The sequence below is a fragment of the Aptenodytes patagonicus genome, unplaced genomic scaffold (assembly GCF_965638725.1).
Source record: "Aptenodytes patagonicus unplaced genomic scaffold, bAptPat1.pri.cur scaffold_81, whole genome shotgun sequence".
Classification (NCBI taxonomy): Eukaryota; Metazoa; Chordata; class Aves; order Sphenisciformes; family Spheniscidae; genus Aptenodytes; species Aptenodytes patagonicus.
The window spans coordinates 222,648-241,373 of record NW_027472029.1 but is presented as its reverse complement, the minus strand read 5'-3'; the positions used below and the strand labels follow the sequence as shown (position 1 = coordinate 241,373).

The 18,726-nt window shown below is 41.3% G+C and overlaps 1 protein-coding gene across 2 annotated transcripts in view; it reads right to left on the bottom strand.

The window, feature by feature from the left end:
• Positions 1-10,068: 10,068 nt before the first annotated feature.
• MEMO1 (mediator of cell motility 1) overlaps positions 10,069-18,726 on the bottom strand; it is a 28,262-nt gene continuing 19,604 nt past the window's right edge. For both annotated transcript variants that reach the window (XM_076363710.1, XM_076363709.1), the window contains exons 7-9: positions 17,725-17,801; positions 12,112-12,216; positions 10,069-10,769 (exon numbers count right to left, since the gene is read on the bottom strand). In XM_076363710.1, coding sequence (XP_076219825.1) covers positions 10,638-10,769; positions 12,112-12,216; positions 17,725-17,801 — 314 coding nt within the window. In that variant the 3' untranslated portion in view covers positions 10,069-10,637. The remainder of the gene's footprint in view (positions 10,770-12,111; positions 12,217-17,724; positions 17,802-18,726) is intronic.

The following is an 18,726-nucleotide window of genomic DNA, read 5'->3' as shown; positions in this document are numbered from 1 at the left end:
ATGATCTAGCCAAACTGGAGAAACTATCTAAAAAACAGAAGGCAGTTTGATAAGGACAAAAGAAAGTGCAAACCTGGCATGGGTTTCTGCATGAGCAGACATTTGGCAAGGCAACACCTGGCTACACAGCTGTTCTGCTGAATTTAGGTGTTAGCGTGTGTCACAGCGCCTCGCTGCTACAGGGAAGGGTAAGCATCATACTGGGTCATGCCATGCAGTGGTGAGATGTGTGAAAACATGAAGTGATGCTCCCCCCATTTGGCACCAGTCTGGTCTCAGCAGAAATTAGTCTTTTGGGATGCTGCAGTTTGAGGAAGCATTGACCAGCAGCCTGGAGGAAAGCAGCAAGAGCAACTAGTCATGGTCTAGGAAAGGATGGAGAGAATTAGGGCTGTTCCTGCCAGGGAAGAGAAAACTGAGAAGAGATGCAATAAGGTTTTCACAATCAAAAACAGTAGCTGCAAAGGAGATGGGAGAGTTTAATAAGTCTGCCAGGATAGGAAGACAAATGGGATTAAATTGCAGAGAGGACATCCCAACTCAAGTGCCCCCCAGGAAGGGCAGCAAAGCCCTGGCAGGACCATGCTGGGGGGCTGTGGGGCATCACACCAGAGTCTTTTCATGGACACATTGGAGAAACATCTGCCCAGGGCAATTTAAGTGTGTGCACTCTGAATGAGAGATGGCGTGGTGGACCTCTCAAGAGCCACACGATGTAACACTGCTAGCTCTCCAAATGCCTGCTAGCAAGAAAAAGACCCTGGTAGCTGTGGTGGAGGTCGCTAATGTTTCTCTCTTGCTGCTACTAAAAGGAAGTCAAGTACCATGATTTCTGTTTTAAAGATGAGGAAACTGAGGCACATATCCCTGCTTGGATGAAAGTTTGGTCGTGCACAGAACTGGGCAAGAAGGCCAGCGTGCCCTCCTCCAGAACGCGCAACCCTGTTGCCAGGGATCTGGTGGAGCAATCACCCAGCTGGAATATGTTTTTTGATAAAATTATCAGGATTAGAGCCAGGGCTCATTTTTGTGTCTATGTTATGTTGCTCGGGGAAATAGTTAAGAAAAACATTGTGTTTCATTTATAGAAGAGTTTAGGAAAAGTTTAATCCCTTTCATGAGGTGTATGCATAAGGGAAACCTGAAGATTTAATTGCATTTCATTTATCTGTAAAATTGATGCATCCCCCTTACTTTCCAAGGGGGGCTTTTCTCCCCTGTAAATTTCTTTCTAGAGTTACACATGGCAGAAGGTGAGGTATTTGTCTGTTATGCCAAAAGGAAGAGGGCAGTTAAAATAATAGACTTAATTCTTCTGATCTGTAGATGGGAGGGCTGAAGAAGCTTTGACCTCCTTTGAAAAATCTCAGGAGGGCAGAAACTGAGAGCTATTCCTAAAACATCCTTACAAAGCATTTTGAAACCCCTTGATGAAAAATACCCCATGGCAGTGACTATGTCAGTACCTAACTGTGCTGTATCAGCAAGAGTGCAGCCAGCGGATCAAGGGATGCAATTATCCCATATCACACCTGGGCACTGTGTCCGGTTTTGGTCCCCCAAGGTCAAGAGGGACATTGAAAAACTGGGGAGAACCCAGCAGGGTTGGGAAGGTAAGCGCACCAAGATGGTTATGGGATTGGAGACCTTGGCACATGAAGAAAGGATTGGGTTCATTCAGCCCAGAGAAGTGAGGGCTCGGGGGGATTTCACCCCAGTCTTTCAGTGCTGGAAATGTAGAGATGATGAAGGCGCTCTCTTCATGAGGATGCACTGTGATGGACAGTCGAGTCGTTTCAGGCCAAATTTTGTCTCCAGACACACGAAAAACTTCTCCACTGTGAGACCAACTAAAGCCTGGGATAGGTTGCCCTATATGCAGGACTTGGCTTGGCAACGCCCTGGATCACCTAACCCAAGGCCTTGCTTCCAACACACGTTGGCCCAGCTGCTCTCCCTGGCCCTGGCCAAGCTGGGCTTTCCCCAATTTTTGTTTCTTTCAGTACAGCGAGTTGCTGGAGAGTCAAAGAGGCAGCATCTTAACAAGACTGTCTCTTACCTCTGCTTTATCTTTCCTCCTACGGAGATACAGCTCCGCGGTAGGAACAGCCGGCAGCAAAAGGGCATCTTTAGCATCCCGTCAGCTACGCTCATGCAAAGCAGCTGTATACAACACAGACACAGTAGCTACACCGCCCATTTTAGCATACATATCCCTGCTAGTGGAGGTAGAGCTACACCAGTGCTAGGTCTGCAGTGGTGTGTCCCCAGAAAGGACTAGTGATGGCACGCTCCAGCTGTATGAGGTGCCACGGCCTGGATGCTGGATGCTTGCCAGTGGCAAAAGCAACTCAGCAATGGAAAGTGAAGAATATGAATTTCAGAATATCTTCACTGGCCCAACTCTGTTCCAGCTGGAGTCAGCTGGAAAAAAGTGGACATTGCCTTTTTTTTTTTTTGTCTTTTCCAGCCTGACTTTTTAGTCCCTCACCTTCTGATTTCATTTTGGAACGCTGCTTAGTTATAAAATAAGCTGGATCCAGCCTGAGATTTCTCTCTCAGATAAGATGAGTTCAGCTAAAAGAAACTCTAGTCATGGAAAAGCTCATATGTCAAGAAAATGGAACCTAGCAGTATTTAAAAGAAAAAGAAAAAAAAAAAAGGAAAAAAAAAAAGCAGCAGCTTGGCTCCTATTCCTTTTTTAATGAACAAAATAATCTTGTAAAATCAACCGGCAGATCAGATAAATGAAACTTCTGCTTGGGGTTAGAAAGCATGGACATTTGTCTCCAGATACAATTTCAGTGCATCTTCTTCATCTCTGGTTTTGTTCCACTGCACGAGCTGCCAGCAGCGTCCTTCTACAGCCTCTCCCCAGGTTACAACAGCTGAGATCCGGCTCCCTCGCCACCCTCTTGAGCAGCTCCGTATCTGCTTAAGAATGTGAAGTTTGATCCGTCTCCTATTGACTTCAGAGGGAGCTTGGTCAGACACAGAGGTGTTTTTTCAAGCTTTGTGAAAATAAGTACTTGTGCAGAGGTAGGATGCCACATATGTGGCCAAGTGGGTGCTCTCCTGGGTGGCCACCCCTCCACGTGCCAGGCCAAACCAAAGCACACGGACCAAAGCCTGGGGGCCGTCCTGCCCTGGGCGCGAGGGTGGGAGATGCCACAGAGAATGCTCACATCCATCCTGCCGCCCCCAGCTCGGGTAGGGCAACGGCTCCAGCTGCTGTCTCAGGCCCACCCTGCTGAAAGCCGTTAGACCTTTGCCACCACCTTTGACACGAACAGGAGCGCATCCTTAACAATTTACCTGCAATGCCACTTGCAGTGGAGCTTGGGGGAAACCCTTCCCTTCCCTCACGCAACTCATAGGGTGAGAATAGGTTCCACTTTTAGCCCAAGCTCCCACCTCGCCCCTAACTGAACAACAGCCTTCTTGAAATACCAAACAAGCCAAGTGAAGTAGTTTTTGCACAACTTGCAAAACACCGAGAGATTAGAAGAGAGCAAGAGGGTCCGTGTCCAGAGACACAGCTGGAGGTGCACTGTCGCTTTACTTTGAATGTTTGCTTATGAGCTTTGTCAACAAAAATATTTGTATATAATAGATGCTATTGCCATTTTTACTGCAGTTTGTGACAGCGATAACTCAGTAGGTGATGATCTCCAATGTATTTTTTTTTTTAAGGGTTTTTGTTTTTTTTTTTTAAACACGATACTGTAAAGGGACTGTTGGAAAAGGGGCTTTGGGATATGGCCACAAAGTTCAGGACAACCTGGAAAACGAAAGGCTCTAACTGATACTTTAGAAATAATAGCGGCTACTACCGACTGTTTGGGGCTAGAAATCCCGCCGTCTCCCGCCGGGGCACACCGCCTTCTCCCGCCGGGCAGCTGCGCTCTGCGGGCCAGGCAGGAGCCGAGGGAAGCACGACACTGACACCTAGCGTCGGCCAGTCCCGTCCCCCCGTCCCCCGTCCCCCAAATAACTCCTCGTTAGAAACGAACGAAAGCCCCTGCCGAAAAATCTTCTTTCCGGAACAGGCTGCGAGGAGCGCTGCTGGAGAGGGGCGGCCGGAGGCAGCCGAGGCAGGCTGCCGAGGGCAGGGCCGCCCCGCGCTCCCTTCCGCCGAGCTGGCTGCCGCTGTGGGTGGCGGCGGCCGCAGCCGGCCGACGGCAGCAGCGATCGCGGAGGTACCTGGCCTACCTTTGGGAGGGGCGTTGACAGCTGGAAAGCACGTAGTCAGGAGAGCGAGAAGAGGTAACGGCAGCAGGAAACTCCCAGTCAACTACTGTGCAACGATGGGAACGCATCCCTGAGCCCCAGCACTTTCACTCAATCTTGTCCAAGACTCCGCTTGCAGGAAAGCAGACTGTTTAAGAGACTCTTACTAAGATTCATTCTCTAGTACGAGCAAAGGCAGTTTTTCAAGAGATGCTGATCAGAAGAGACTTCATTCGCGTTTAGCGGAAAAGGCCCTTCCCTCTCGAGCAGGAGTCCTGCGCCCACCCCGAGGAGCACCTGCTCCAGCGAGCCCCACTGAGGGCACCCGCCTCTCCGAGGGCTCCTGCTGCAGATACGGAATAGGAAGCCTCCAAACCCAGGTCTCTCCCAGCCTTCATGAGGAGGTTAACCTTCTGGGTAAAGTTTTCCCTACTCTTCATAGAAATATGTTTACACATTTTTTGAGTTTTGGGGGATGGTTTGGTTTTTTGGGGGGTGGTTTTTTTTAAGTGAACATGAGATTAGTCTTGTAGCTTCCATAAAGTACAGGTTTACACCTGCCACAGCGTATCTGTTGTTATCCACTTTACTGGAATTATTTTCCCACACAACCCCAGTGCTTTGGAGTTGGCTTGGAAATACATGGGGCACATGTCAGTAATGCATCCCGTTGCCCTGCCGCCCAGGTAACTTCTCTGATGGATAAAAAGCTGAGTGCATACCAGAGCTAAGTGCTTATATACAATAACCAAGTCAGTTTATTTCAGAATGGCTTGAAAGCAGCATTTGGTTACATCTCAGCCCTGCAGACAGAAAACCATTTCTTACGATGCAGGAAGTGTGATTTCTCCCTGAAAGTAGTTGTGACACCACTCAGCATTTCCAGACCAGCCGTTTATTGCAGACATCTTACTGACAGGTTATTTTTAACACTGGCTCTTTGGACTGTGATCGTAAAGGAAAACAGATTTTTGTCATAAAAAATATGCACGAGCTCAACGCTGATTCATCACAGCTGAGCTTAAAGGCTCGCTCTCCAAATCTTTATAACAATTCCTGGAGACAAATGGAAAGTCATTTAAGTATCAGCCGACACATCCCAGGGGACACCTTTCCCTACCTGCTGGCACAGCCCGGCAGCTCAGTCAAGCCTCTGCCTCTGCGGCCCAGGCACTAAGATGCTAGCACTCCACTTTGTGCTGCAAGAGTTCAGCTGAAAAATATAATAAACACCTTTTTACCTAAGAAGGGACTTCACCCAAGAGCACTGCTGTTTTCAGTCTTGTGAAGCTGCAGTCACAAGCTCAGGAAAGTAATTTCTCACTGTTTTAAAATTCACTAGAGAAAAAAAGATACCTGAGAAGTTTAGGTTTGGAGACTTCCTAGTTTAATGCTTGACACAATGTTTTATTCCTCTTGTCATTTAGGCCTTTGTCATATACAGAGCAGATACTGTATCACTGAAGTCTAAAGTTTCATTACCAGCTTTACTCACAGTGGATTTGAGGCCCTGGATAATTCTTTAATGGGATTTAAATACAACTACTCAAATTAGGATATATTTTTGTTTGAAAACAGTAATTAAATAGTTTTGGTTTCACAAGCTTTGAAAAAGGTATATAGAACTGTTTGTGGGGAATACATATTTATATTAATGTCAATGGAGATCACAGGGCTGAGGTAATTATTTACTTCTCTTAAATCCACCGAGAACCAAACACATCGACTTAGAAACCTGGGGGGTGAGGAGGTCTTTCTGTCACCTTTGCATAAAGGCCAAGACACCTTTATTTACCTGTAACTTAAAGATATCGGCATAGGATTCTCGCCCTTGAGCTTCAACAAATTGAGCTAGACTTGACAAAATACATCCAACATTTCTTCTCTTTGAAGTCGCAGCAAGAGGCTGCCCACCACTGCAGCCAGCCCACAGCTGCACTGGGCAATATTTTGCAGCGTGTCAGCTCCCAAACAGGATAGCAGGACAGTTGCTGACATTAAATTGGAAAAGCAACTACTTTCTTCCCCATCTATGCCCATTCTCCTCATCTCTCTACCCTTTCCAAAAAGATCCAAGCCTCTACCAACCCCCCTCCCCGATGCCAGCCCCAACCAACCAAAACCAAAAAACAGAAGCAAACAAACTGACATAATCTCTTCCGTAATTTAGAAATATCACTACCATGGCATTTTCATTCCTGGGGTATAAGCAATGGGAGGGATGTCTCAGACCCTGGCATTAGGGAATGCACATACTAAATAGGCACCAGACAAGACAGGAAGAAGCCAATGCTGAGTTTTCAGCTAGTGCTGGAATAAGATAACCCCCAAATGACACCAGACATCTGGAAGTTGCCTGCAGCACGCATGGACAAATTCTTTTTAGAATTAGACAAAATCAAATAAGAAAAAAAAAATTGAAATAAAAACAAGCTCTAGAGACAATTAGAACAGAGGCAATAGATTTTGCATTACTGAAGGAATAAAAGTCAGTTCATCCCTACAGACCCATTCCAAATTATGTTTTGCAACCATCTATTGAAAAGGCCATCTGGCTGCACTGTGGGCCCCGAACCAAAACATCTCACATCTTTGGGGGGCACTAAACTGGATCCTGAAATTCAGTTTTTCTTCACACTGAAGAGCTTTTCATAGGCTAGCTTGAAGGCTTAATTTCAGAAAGTTTCTCAGAGAAATAGGAAGGCAAAAGGTCACCTATACGAGGGACTTCAAACATTTCTCCGTGAACATAATAGTTTGGGCAATTTTTGAGAGCGGATCAGATGCTAGTTAGCACACTGAACTCAGCCCAAGGAAATAACAACTGCAAATCATGGTGACTGATGTCATTTGAAAGCAAAGCTTCCTTTGATGCAGAGGAGAGCATTTTTCCTGAGGGAATAAGGGGAAAAGGACAAATGTGAAATGGAAAAACCCTACACTACACCAACCACCAAAATGGCATGCCAAAGTACCGGGAGACTCCGTGTGCAGGCATCAAAAGGAAACCCCCCATGTCAGTGCTCGAGATGTCAATTCCAAATTCCCGAGTAAAGCCTGCAGCAATATCCAGAACCCCCAAGACACAGCAATGAACCCCTGACTGGGAAACAGCAAGAGCAAGAGCTGGGTCTAAAAACGCGCTCAGGCAAACTCGGCATTTCCGAAGGCTCCAAGAAAGGAGACTGCACTGGAGTGAGAGTTCAGTTCAAATAATAACATGGGATCAAAGCCACTCAAGTCATGATTTTTTACATAAATGAAGCCGAACAGTCATTATGAACTGACGAAGGCCGAGAGTTGAAGTAGCTACATCTAGCTCTCACCATGCTGAGAGCACCCAGGTGCCGCGAGGGGCACGTGTTCTCACTCAGTTAAAAGCAAGAGGTGGCTCCTGATGCCCACGGAGGCAGTCACCGCCCAGCAGCGGGACGCCGCTTATGCCTGTGCTTTCTCCTGCTTCTGCTAATCTAAACCCAAAGCAGTGGAAGACCTACTGCTCCATTTCAATGTCAAAAACATTAAGCTGAAGAATGAAGAATTCAGTAGACAGTACTTTAAAAGCGCTTTTTAAAGACAGTATTTAAAAAAATAAAATCCATAAGGGTCTTTTGTGAACAGGGGAACAGAAGAACAAAGGAGTATTTTAATCAACATTTTCACACATTGAACATTTCTCTAAAATGTCAAAATTTTAAAATGAGAATCACGTCCCTGGCTGGATTTATTGCACCAGAAGAGCGGTCAAAGCTCAGTCATCCTACACACAGAAGAAGCCTCCACAAAAGTGAATAGAACTGTGAATATTCATTATTGTCTAAACCAGACACTTTGTCCCAAAATGCTATATTCAAATGCATATTTGAGTGAGAATAAAACGTGTGGTAAAGCTAAAATAATGAAACTATAGTCTTCAGTGAAGATCTTGTCATGAGTTCGTTATTCTCCTTATTTGCTTTTCCTTCTGACACATTTTAAACTGACTCACCAGGAAACTGAGCACTGAAGTCAACTCCCTCCAACCCCACCAAATATCGAGACCAAAAAAAATTGAGTTCTTTGAAATTAGGTATTTTCTGCGCTCAAACAAACAGGGGTTTTACAACAAATCCTTCTGAAGTTAGAGCAGATTTCACAAAGCTTTAAATTTCTCTGAGTGGGCTTCTGAACTGTCATTGCTGGTTATTATTAGTAGGCACAGAAATTCCCATTTTGATTAGAAACTTTATTTTGAAATACATTACACAGTTTACATGTGAAGTGCTTTCACTGTAAGATACTTCATAACATTGTGCTGAGCAAAATGGCTGACCAATTTCCTTGAAGCTCTTCCAGTTATGTTTTGTTTTTATTAAAACTATCTTACAGAACTAAGATGCAACTTAGGCATTTGTATTCAGAAGCTAATTACTATGTTTACCGTAGGGAGAAAATATATACTTAACTGTTCCAGTTAACTATGTGTTTCAATAATGACATTAAGCATTTGGCATAAGACTGAAAGAAACCTGAGTCCTAATTGAACTTGTATTCACCAAAGATAAAAAAAACAAAACCCAAAACCTAATCTTCGTGATCAAACTACTTTTTTTTTTTTTTTTTAATAAGGCACAGTCAGACAAGTATTTATAAAGACTGGCTACCAGCTCAGTTTTACCTGCACAGCCTTCCCGCTGGTCTGTCAAAAGTAATCTGAAAGTTGTTTTCCCTGTCTGCTGCTGAGACTTTTCAAGAACAAGGCAGAGCAGTAAGGCAACTAAAAGAACAGACATGCAAAGGAGTTTGGCATTTGGGATGGATTCTGAACATCTGCAAAGTAGTTCATTTTGTAAATGGAGCATTCACCTGTTGTTATTAAAATGGTAGCCAACTGTGATAAGGAAAATAGAAGTGGTGCAAGCAGTGCCTGCTTGCAAAAAGGGTACTTTAACAGAAAACTCAAGATGTCTGGTACACTGAAAGGTAAAGACTTTGTATGCAGCAATTCCCACAACTTTCAAAGATAATCTAAATTGAATTCTGAAATTCCCCTCTGCCACTCAGAAAAGCTGAATGTACCAGGAAGTTGCTTGACAGCAGGTGAGATATCAGGGAATGAAATCTCCATTTAGATAATGAGCCAGTACTGCCACCCTACTTTGCATTCCTTATCAGATCAAAAGGAAGTCTTCAGGAATGATAACAACTCAAATAATTACACCATTATTTTGACTGGAAGAAAGTTCAAGAACTCCTAAGATGTGATGATGTTTAAAGAACATGAAACAATTCTACCCACAGTCAAAGAATAAAGAATAAAAAATAAAAATAAAAAAAAAAAAGAGAAGCCTTACCTTCCCCTCCCAATTAAATCTTTGAGGAATAATTGCTTGAGCTTAGCACTGTGTGGCTTCTGTGGCCTATGAATACTTGATAGATGCTCTAAGAATTATCATTTTCAAGCTACTGTTTGTTTTCAGTTTTAAATCATTTCAAATAAAAATACTGCACCCATTTCACTTTAATGATCAAACTGAGCATAAAAATCATTAAAAGTGTATTTCTGATACAAATTTGTATCACATACTAAAAGATACTATTTTATAGATAATTGTAAAACAAAAAGAATTAGAATATACAAAAGGTTTTTAAAATTCTTTTGCACAGCTGAACTCATAGTGCAGGTTTAAGATTAAAAAAATCTTTAAATGAAGTAGTCATAACAAATGTTGAATATAAAACACATTCTAAAGTATTTTACAGAATGGCTGAATTATCAAGTGTAAGAACTGAGGATAAAGGATGTTAATGACAAGCAGCCACATACAGAACACAAAGCAATAAGTTTAAATCAGACTATTTTGGTTTGTGTAGCCCTTTATTAGCAACTAAAATAGAAGATATCTGTTGTACATCATGGGTAGTAACTGACTATACTGGAGTTTTATTATATTCTAATACAGGATCATTTATAAATGCGTTGTTTTCCTTTTTTTCTTTTATTAAAAAGCTTCCACCCCTTTTTCCGTTTACAACTTGCAAAACTATTCTGAAAGCTGAGTACATGTGCACAGGTCTGCAAAGAGTGCAAATTTAGGATATGGTAAATGCTTTACATGTTGTATTTGTAAGGACTGTCTGCCACCATGCCTTCATAGCCATTATCTTTTCCAAATTTAAAAAAAAAAAAAAAAAAAAAAAAAATCACAGAATGTTTCAATACCAGCCTTCCTTCCATTGTCCTAAACAAGAAAGCATTTTTAAATGAGTTGAAACTAAGGAAGGACTACACCTACTAGAAAAGAAGAGAGTTCTATTATTTTGAGGTTTCAGTATACCCAAAGACCGGGGACTGTATCTTTGTAAGGGCTAGGCTGGGACCCCGTATACAGAGTGTGTGCAGGCGCCATCCCTGAGCATTCAGCGGTTCAGTGGACCATAAGTGCTCCAGCTGCATAACTCACAGAACTGTCTTGCCAGTTTCGACACTGGCTTGACTGAGCATAATTCAAAAATGAAAAGCTCATATTCATTCCATTCTTCTGGAGCTCGTTGATAGCCTGAAGAGAGAAAAAAAGCTGTTTAAAAAATGTATCGGTGAAATGATGACATTTTCTAGATCTCAGTCCTCTCCCCTCACCTGGGGGTCCTTGCACCATCTCTCATAATAATATAAGCACCTCTGAGTAATTTGTGGACCTAACCCATTTCTGTGCCGTTTCATTCACTGACGCTCCCCCCACTGCACTATGTACCTCCATGCAGTTCTATAAAGCAATACTAAACAACCTTTCAAAATAGATCCTTTAGAAATAATGCTTTCAGCTCCATAGGGAATTTACACAGAAACACAGATGTAACAGGAAAAAAACCCCAATATTATTAACACTTTTTAGACTGTATTTCTTCCATGAAGGAAAAAGAATGTACCAAGATAATTTATTGAAGCGTGACAATTGGCAAAAGTGAATGAACAGAATTTAGCTCAGATTCACTGCAAAACTAATCATTATCTGAGGTTAAGAGTTGGATGTTTTTGCAGAGTTGTCATAGTACTGAATTTTGCTACATGCATCCCCAACATTGATATTGCTCATACAAACTTTTATAGACTCCAGTTTAAGAGGTTCCTCTATATGTTCTCCCTATAGACTACCTTTCCAGTGAATTAAGTTTTCCCTTTTAAAAAGGTTAACATGCTTCCTGTTTCAGATTTGAATTACAGTAAAAATACAGTGAGATTCACTCAAAAGCAATATGAGAAATCTGCAGCACTCCAGCAGTGCTGTAAAGCAGCTGTGACCCAATTTAGACAACTAAGTTAAGCCAGGTTTATGTCTGTACTGCATCACCAAAGCAGAATACACTAACTAGAAAGTACCAGTTAATCTGAATTCTAATTGCCATTAATTTATGAGTTAATGGTGCACTGCACTAATACTTACAGAAGCAATCTCTCATCATATTTGCAAAACTCAAACACGCTGCCAGACATCACAAGGCACTCACAATAGCTAGCTAACAGCAATACAGAAAAAATATATTCATGTTTGTAAGTATTGACTCAAAAGAGTAAGTATGTACTTCTTCAGGGAGATGGATTTATTTGTTTGTTTATTTAGGGCCAAGAGAAGGTGAATGACTGTATTTCATTGAAATTCAAAAGGAACATGGTACCTCATCTCCCTTAGGTAACTGAAAACCCTCAGCCCTTGTAAGAGCTTACATTTGTCTATATGCAAGACATGGAAATTGGAGACCAAGTTGAGAACACTTGGAAAAATAAATTAATTCAAGACTCGCCATTTTAGAACTAAGGAATACTCCAGCAATATTCTATTTAAAACAAGTGTAAGCGTTTTGCTAAAAGTTACATTTTTCAACAAATCAAAAGTTACTTACGTTTAATAACACGCCAATAGGATGTCTTCCACATATTGTATTATGGTATTTCTTCAAGTAATTGCTAAAAGATACAGGATCTAGCTGCTCTATAATGCTCATACCCTGAAAAAGAATCGATAGCAATGATTACTTCACACATTCATAAGCAGGTGTTTATACATCACCTATTTATCATAACACAGAATACTTCAGGAGGAAGAAAACTCTACTTTGTATCAAGGGAATCTCAGCATGTGAGCTCTAGCTTGTAGTCATCTTGTTGCCATCCCTTGCCAAACTAAAAGTGCAGGAGCTCTTCCAAAGCTGTCAATGATCCACAGATCTGTGAAGCTACCTTTGCAGATACCAGTAAAGCTCATATTAAAAAAGCTCCTCCCGCAGACTAGCTGATCCCCACCTCCAAGGGTCCCCTACTTCCATAGGGTTTTGTACAGCAATAACCAGACAAATTTACTAAAAGGGCAAAGCAGGAAGAAGTTTTGCCTCCATCTCTTCTCCCTGGTAACAGAGCTCAGGGCTGAGCACTTGCCTGGGACTTCTGGATGTCCAAAAACCCTAGACAAATCATCAATATACACACATGCAATTCAAGCACGTAGCAAGCATAATGTATCCTAGACACATCAGGCATGCAAGGCAGCTGATCTGGGCACAGGCTGACCATCTGCTCAGAGCATAAAAAGCAGATCCAGAACATCTCTAAAGCACTAGAAAGTTGGTGCACGACAGAAACGTAAGAGCCAGGAGATGATGCTTCCACTTTACATGAGGCAGCCACATATATACATCCTTTTCTCCATCCACAGTGAGACCCATGATCCCATGGAGTCATACTATGGAAACCAGAACATGTATGAAAAACAAAACCTTCCACATATACAAACATCTGCATTCTTAAAAGCAAAAAGAATCCTACAACTCCACATACAGCCTACTCTTACCCCATCCCACAGAGAAGATCAAATACAATAAGAGTAGTTTAAAGCAAGTCTAAATCAACTATTGTCTGGCTTTTATCATGGCTTTGCTATTTTGCCTGTATTAGACTCCATCCTCTTGTGTTTTTCCTTCCTCTGAAAATGATTAATTCCCTTCACCAGGTAAATGAGCTCCAGACGCTCACTAATTCAGTAAGACACATAGCTGTGCTTCTTACATGTAGCTGATGAAACAGGAAGGTTTTCCTTAGAGACTGGAAAAAAACCATACACCTTGCATGGGAACAATGGGAGGTTGATATCAGAAAGGGAGAGAATTTCTCCTGAGGTTTCTGCAATTGTCCCAACCCCTTCCCCTGCTTTTGGGAAAGTGTGAGTGATAAAAAGAGAAACCACGATGCAAGAAGCAGTCAGTCTGTCTGAAGTCTCCACCTTAAGAATGAAACCTCCTGAATACTCTGCAAGGGCGTTGGCTGATCTGGCAGATACGCTAATTACTCAGACTGGATCACAGCTTACAATGGAGGAGCTGGAGATTCCCAAGAGAGTCAGGGAGGATTAGAAAACAGCAACGATAACCACAACCTTTGTGTACTTTTAATTAAAAACAGACATAAGATGAATTCATAGAGAGAGAAATTTTACGGAAAAATAAAACCAAACTATGCTGACCAATTGCTGGCAAGAGCTCAGTTCTTCCAGGGTCATGGAGAGGGTGTTTGGACCCCTGGCCGGTAATTACAGCTGTTACTCACTCCAGATCTACAGAACCTAAATGAGTGCCAAAAAAATAAAGGTAGCTATTCTCTAACTAGCAGTGATTACATAGATATCATTGCATTTCTAAAGTTTAAGCAGCATGTCTTTGAACCACTCATTTACTTGTAAATTGTACATGTCAATACACAGCTAAAGAAAGCAGAACCAAACTTAACTATATACTCAAGTGAAACTAAACATGCATAAGGCACTTATTCAGATACTGAACAGCTCATAAGAATATATTTTATCCATTTGTAAACCCTTTCACGACTTTTTAAAAATGAAAATGGCTGCTCAATTGAAAGACTCATAGCTATAAGTCACTGGAACATACTGGGCAGAGGCATTTGACCATTTGTCTCAAATGAACAGACATGGATTTATCAGAATGCCTAGTAAGCTTATTTCAATGCACAGTTCAGCACTGCAAAACATTTCGAGCTATGCAGTTCATCCCAGCAAATGCTAACAGAGCTACATACATCACAGATTGGAGAAAATCCATAGGAAATGGGTATTAACGCATATCCTATAAGCATTCAGCTGTACTAAACTTTTCAATCTTTTGGATTTAAAAATTGTTGTGGCAGAGGAGCAAAGACTACCAAGCTTGTTTCTCAGTCTAAAATGGTGTTGAGGAACAAAGGAAACATTTTTGTCAGGTTGTGTTTTATTTTTCTAAAAAGCAGAAGTATGAAGCTAATCATTTTCAGTATTCCAAATAACTCAGTCGGGCATGGTTTAGAACAGAGTTAAAATACACGACAAAACCCACATGATAAAAATGCAAACCATCACACAGTTCTGCAGTTTATCACATGGTTATTATGGCACCACGTAGAAATTGCACATCTCAGTTAACCAGACACTGTAAATGGCATCTATAATATCCTAGCACAGTGCACTTTAATATGATTAAAAGCAATTACATTCTTAAATATCATCCCCTATAGGACCAAGTATCTACACGCTTACAAAAAAAACCCAAACCAACCAACCCACAGGCTTATTTTATACTATACTCCAATAATCCTTTGGCTGGTCAAGTTTAAGTTTGCGATCAGTTACTTCAGCTTCTTCTTCACGCTTAAAAAAATATAAACTAGTAGCACACTTACTGAAGTAGAAACAAACTTGGTCTTAGCACTAGCCAGTCCCAACTATCTTTGTATGTGTGAGTCACTCAGACTAGAAGATAAACAACCAACAGGAAAATTACTGGCTGGGCACAGCAGAGAGAGCAGGGAGCTGGGCGCCCAGGTAGAGAGTCATGGTCTTGCATTATGCCCAAGCTAAGAAGCCTTCCCAGGCTGGAGCGCTGTGGAAGGTGCTGGCACACCGTAGCAGCTCCACAGAAGCCACCAGACTTCAGCAGTTCATTAGAGCCACCCGAGAAGCCACCTGTGCTGTGCACGGCTCCTGCACAACAACTGCTGGCTGTTCCCGCACAGCCCTCCTCAGTGCCTGCATTACCCTCCCCCTTCAGCATTCAGGGTAACAGAATCCTCCTATTCACTCAAGTGAGGCATAAGGTTTCACAAATAGATATAAAATGAGCAATCTGGCAGTGAAGATTGAAGCGAGCAGTCCGCATTTTCTGGCTAGCCATAATCAAAAAGTAATTACTCTTCAACGACGTCTTGCAGAATACTCCCCCACTTTTATTTAAAAAGATGGTAGGTATCAGGTGATATACAAACAAATTATTGCACTTCAGCTGCTCAATTATAACTCTTCATTTGAGGATTCTTCCCAAAGGTACCCTTATTAACTGTGGGGCTGTTTACTCCTTTCACCATCACTTCACAAGGTGCACTGTGGTACCCCCAGGGTAACAGAGCGGTCACATTTAGAGTTACCATGGAGAAACAGATGTCTGCCCAGCAATATTTACTACTCTCTATTTTTTTTATGCTGGAGTCTAAGGGCTCTAGCTTAAAATCACAGCAAATAAAATTTCCCACAGCAGTTACCAGGTTAGTAAATCTTCAATGCCCAAAGCGTTCAGTGCTGTTTATGCACTAGCCAGGAAAATCATCATGCATCTGTACTTAAGGGCCAGTCTAAATAAGGAAGAGACCGTTGTCCTCCCACAAGGGCATTTCTAAGGAAAAGTAATTTCATCTTAACCCAGAATATCTTCCTGCTTACAAAGCACTCAGCCGACTGCTTTGCTAGTTAGGTCCAATAAAATTATTGGGCCAGCAATAGCAGAGGTTAAAACCTCTGATGGTTTTAATACGGTTTTGTGTCTATCTTAAAGCTATTTTCTCTGTGGAGAGGCCTAGTGGTTACAGCAATACAAGTTTCTTTAGCGTGCCAAATGACATTAAAAAATTCAATACTTATCTAAGGAAACAAGAAGTAGCTGAGTGGGGCATAAAAATTTAATAAACTCCTTCCAAAAGCTGGAGAAACACGACAGGGAGACCTTTGTGGCATTGTGGATAGTGTCCCAAGTGTACCCACGATACTGCCAAAAAGAAATTTCTGAAATTCACTGAAAGCAAAACCTACTCTGTACAGAGTTTAAATACAGAGTCACGTGTTCATATATGGCATGATATAAACAGGCAAAAAATAACCACAGAATACTGCTACACAGCATGTTTAGTTTTCCAGTTAAACTTAAGATTGAAAAAGTATTTTCACAGTTATTAGACAGTAGACATCATTTTCAATGTTACAAAAAACATCACTTCCTTTTGGCTGAATAACTACCAAAAGAAAGAGTTGGTGCAGCAATGTATTCACTGAAAGTAATTAAATGCTAAAGTCCAGTCTTTCTACAAGCTTTCACCACAGAAATTAACAAGGGGAAACTAATGTTTGCTAATGCACCTTAATCTGCTCTCCTGCAAAAACACTCAGAGCTGCAAATTCTGGGACTCTGTAGAAAAACACTTGTCTTTATAGAGAAATCTCTCAACTGACAACAAGAATTATTAAAAATGGGATAAATAGAATGAAGACAAATTATTTACTGTTTCCATTCCAGCAATGAATAGTGGAAAAACAAAGAGGTTAATATGGATACACAAAGCCAAAAACTCCAGAGATCTCTCCAGCAGATAGGATTTATTCCTTCAAGACAAGGAAAAAAATTAACATGCCCTGAATAACAACAGTCCTCTCTTCTAACAGATTTTACAGAAGTTACATAAATGATCCAAATGGTTTTAAAACAAATTTTAAGGTTATGTATTTCCAGAAGAATTACTTCTATTCTGTGCCTTAAGTACAGTCTTGAACGTTAACACAATTTTTTCATTTAAAAAGAAATCCTTGGCTCCTGTGACTGCAAAGAAAATGCCACATAATTGGCACTATGATCTTTATGTATTTAGCATTCCCTTCAGCCATTTGCCGAACCCAGAAAGAAGTATGGTCTACTGCTTTTCCCCCACCACCTACTACCGAGTAAGGGGCGGGGGGAAGACTACTCCCAAGGAAACGGTGACTTTCGTTTTCCTGACCAGCACAATCCCCTACAGCCTTTCCTCCTCAAAATGGATGTTGCTGAAACCATTAGCATAATCACAATGCTGTTTCCATATGCAGGTATCATAGCTATCAAGCCTGAACTACCACAATACTCGATTCATGATTCTTATTGCTTCTCAAAAACATAAGAGGGTATGTGGACAGGAATTACATTACACTAGGGCATTTTAGGTAGGCGAACATGCATTTATTCTCATAAATTATGCTTACTAGATTATACCCACAATATAATGTGCGCAGTCAGTAGAATGGAGGATACTAGCTAAAAACAACAGCTAAGGAAAAGTATACATTCAATAAAACAGCTAATCTATAATATTTTGTTAGAGAAATTTCTAAAGTGTTCAAAGAAATGTAATGTACAGGAGAAATTTGTTAGTTAGTTCCACCAAATCTGAAAACTTACCATTTTATCTAGGTGCTCAATGGATCTATAAATTTCTCCTTGGGATTCATCATAGTAACTGTAACGGAACCTCTGACCTTGAAACAAAAATCATGTATAAAATAAAAAAGGGAAAAATCGTAGCTAAAACACTCCCTAGTACTTACTAAATAATCGAAATTGTAATATTTGTAAAGTAGTAATCTTCATTTATTTTATACTTTTTAGGTCCACTGAGGAAATTCTAGGGCAATCATCAAAGTAGCAGCCCAGAAGTGAAGTAAAAAATACATGACGGGCAGCTATATTCCGAAAGAAAAACCTACTACGTAGAACTGACACTGCAGCATCAGTTATTAGTTGCCTGTTATTGCCTTGGAATCCAATTCTATAAATTAAAAAGTAAAGCAACATTTCATTTCACTATCCCTCTTGACAAAGTCAACCCTGGAGTCAGGCCACTTCTGCTTGCACAACAATACCCACAGTAAATGAAGGTTAAAAGAAAAAGTTCATGATAATTCAATGAACAGTTCTAGATGGTTCATTAGCCACAACAGAACCCAGGTCATTCTTATATACCTCCACCTATTCCACAATTCAAAGACGAGTAAAATATGCACTTAATTATGTAAGTTGACCAAAGATGACAATGAAAAGAGGGAAGGAGGTCTGTTGTGTAACATAAAACATATCTTTCTGAAGCAGTCCCTTTTCCAGCTATTATCACACTTAGAAGAAAAATAAAGTGTTAAAGCAGGACAGAAGTCAAGGCTTCTGGAGTCTTTATAGCTCTGCCACCAAGATGAACTGGGATAGCTCTGGTGAATTGGCATAAATACTCCATCTGCTATCTTACCCAGCAGTAAAACATACAAAACTTATTTCTGTTAGAGGGATGTTGCCATGTCCAGTGAATTTTTAGCTAATTAGTTTTGCAAGTTGCTTTGAGGTGCTTAAAAGAAGAGTAAAAAGAGCAAGAAACTTCAGACACTTATTCCACTGCAACAGTAAAGACATGCA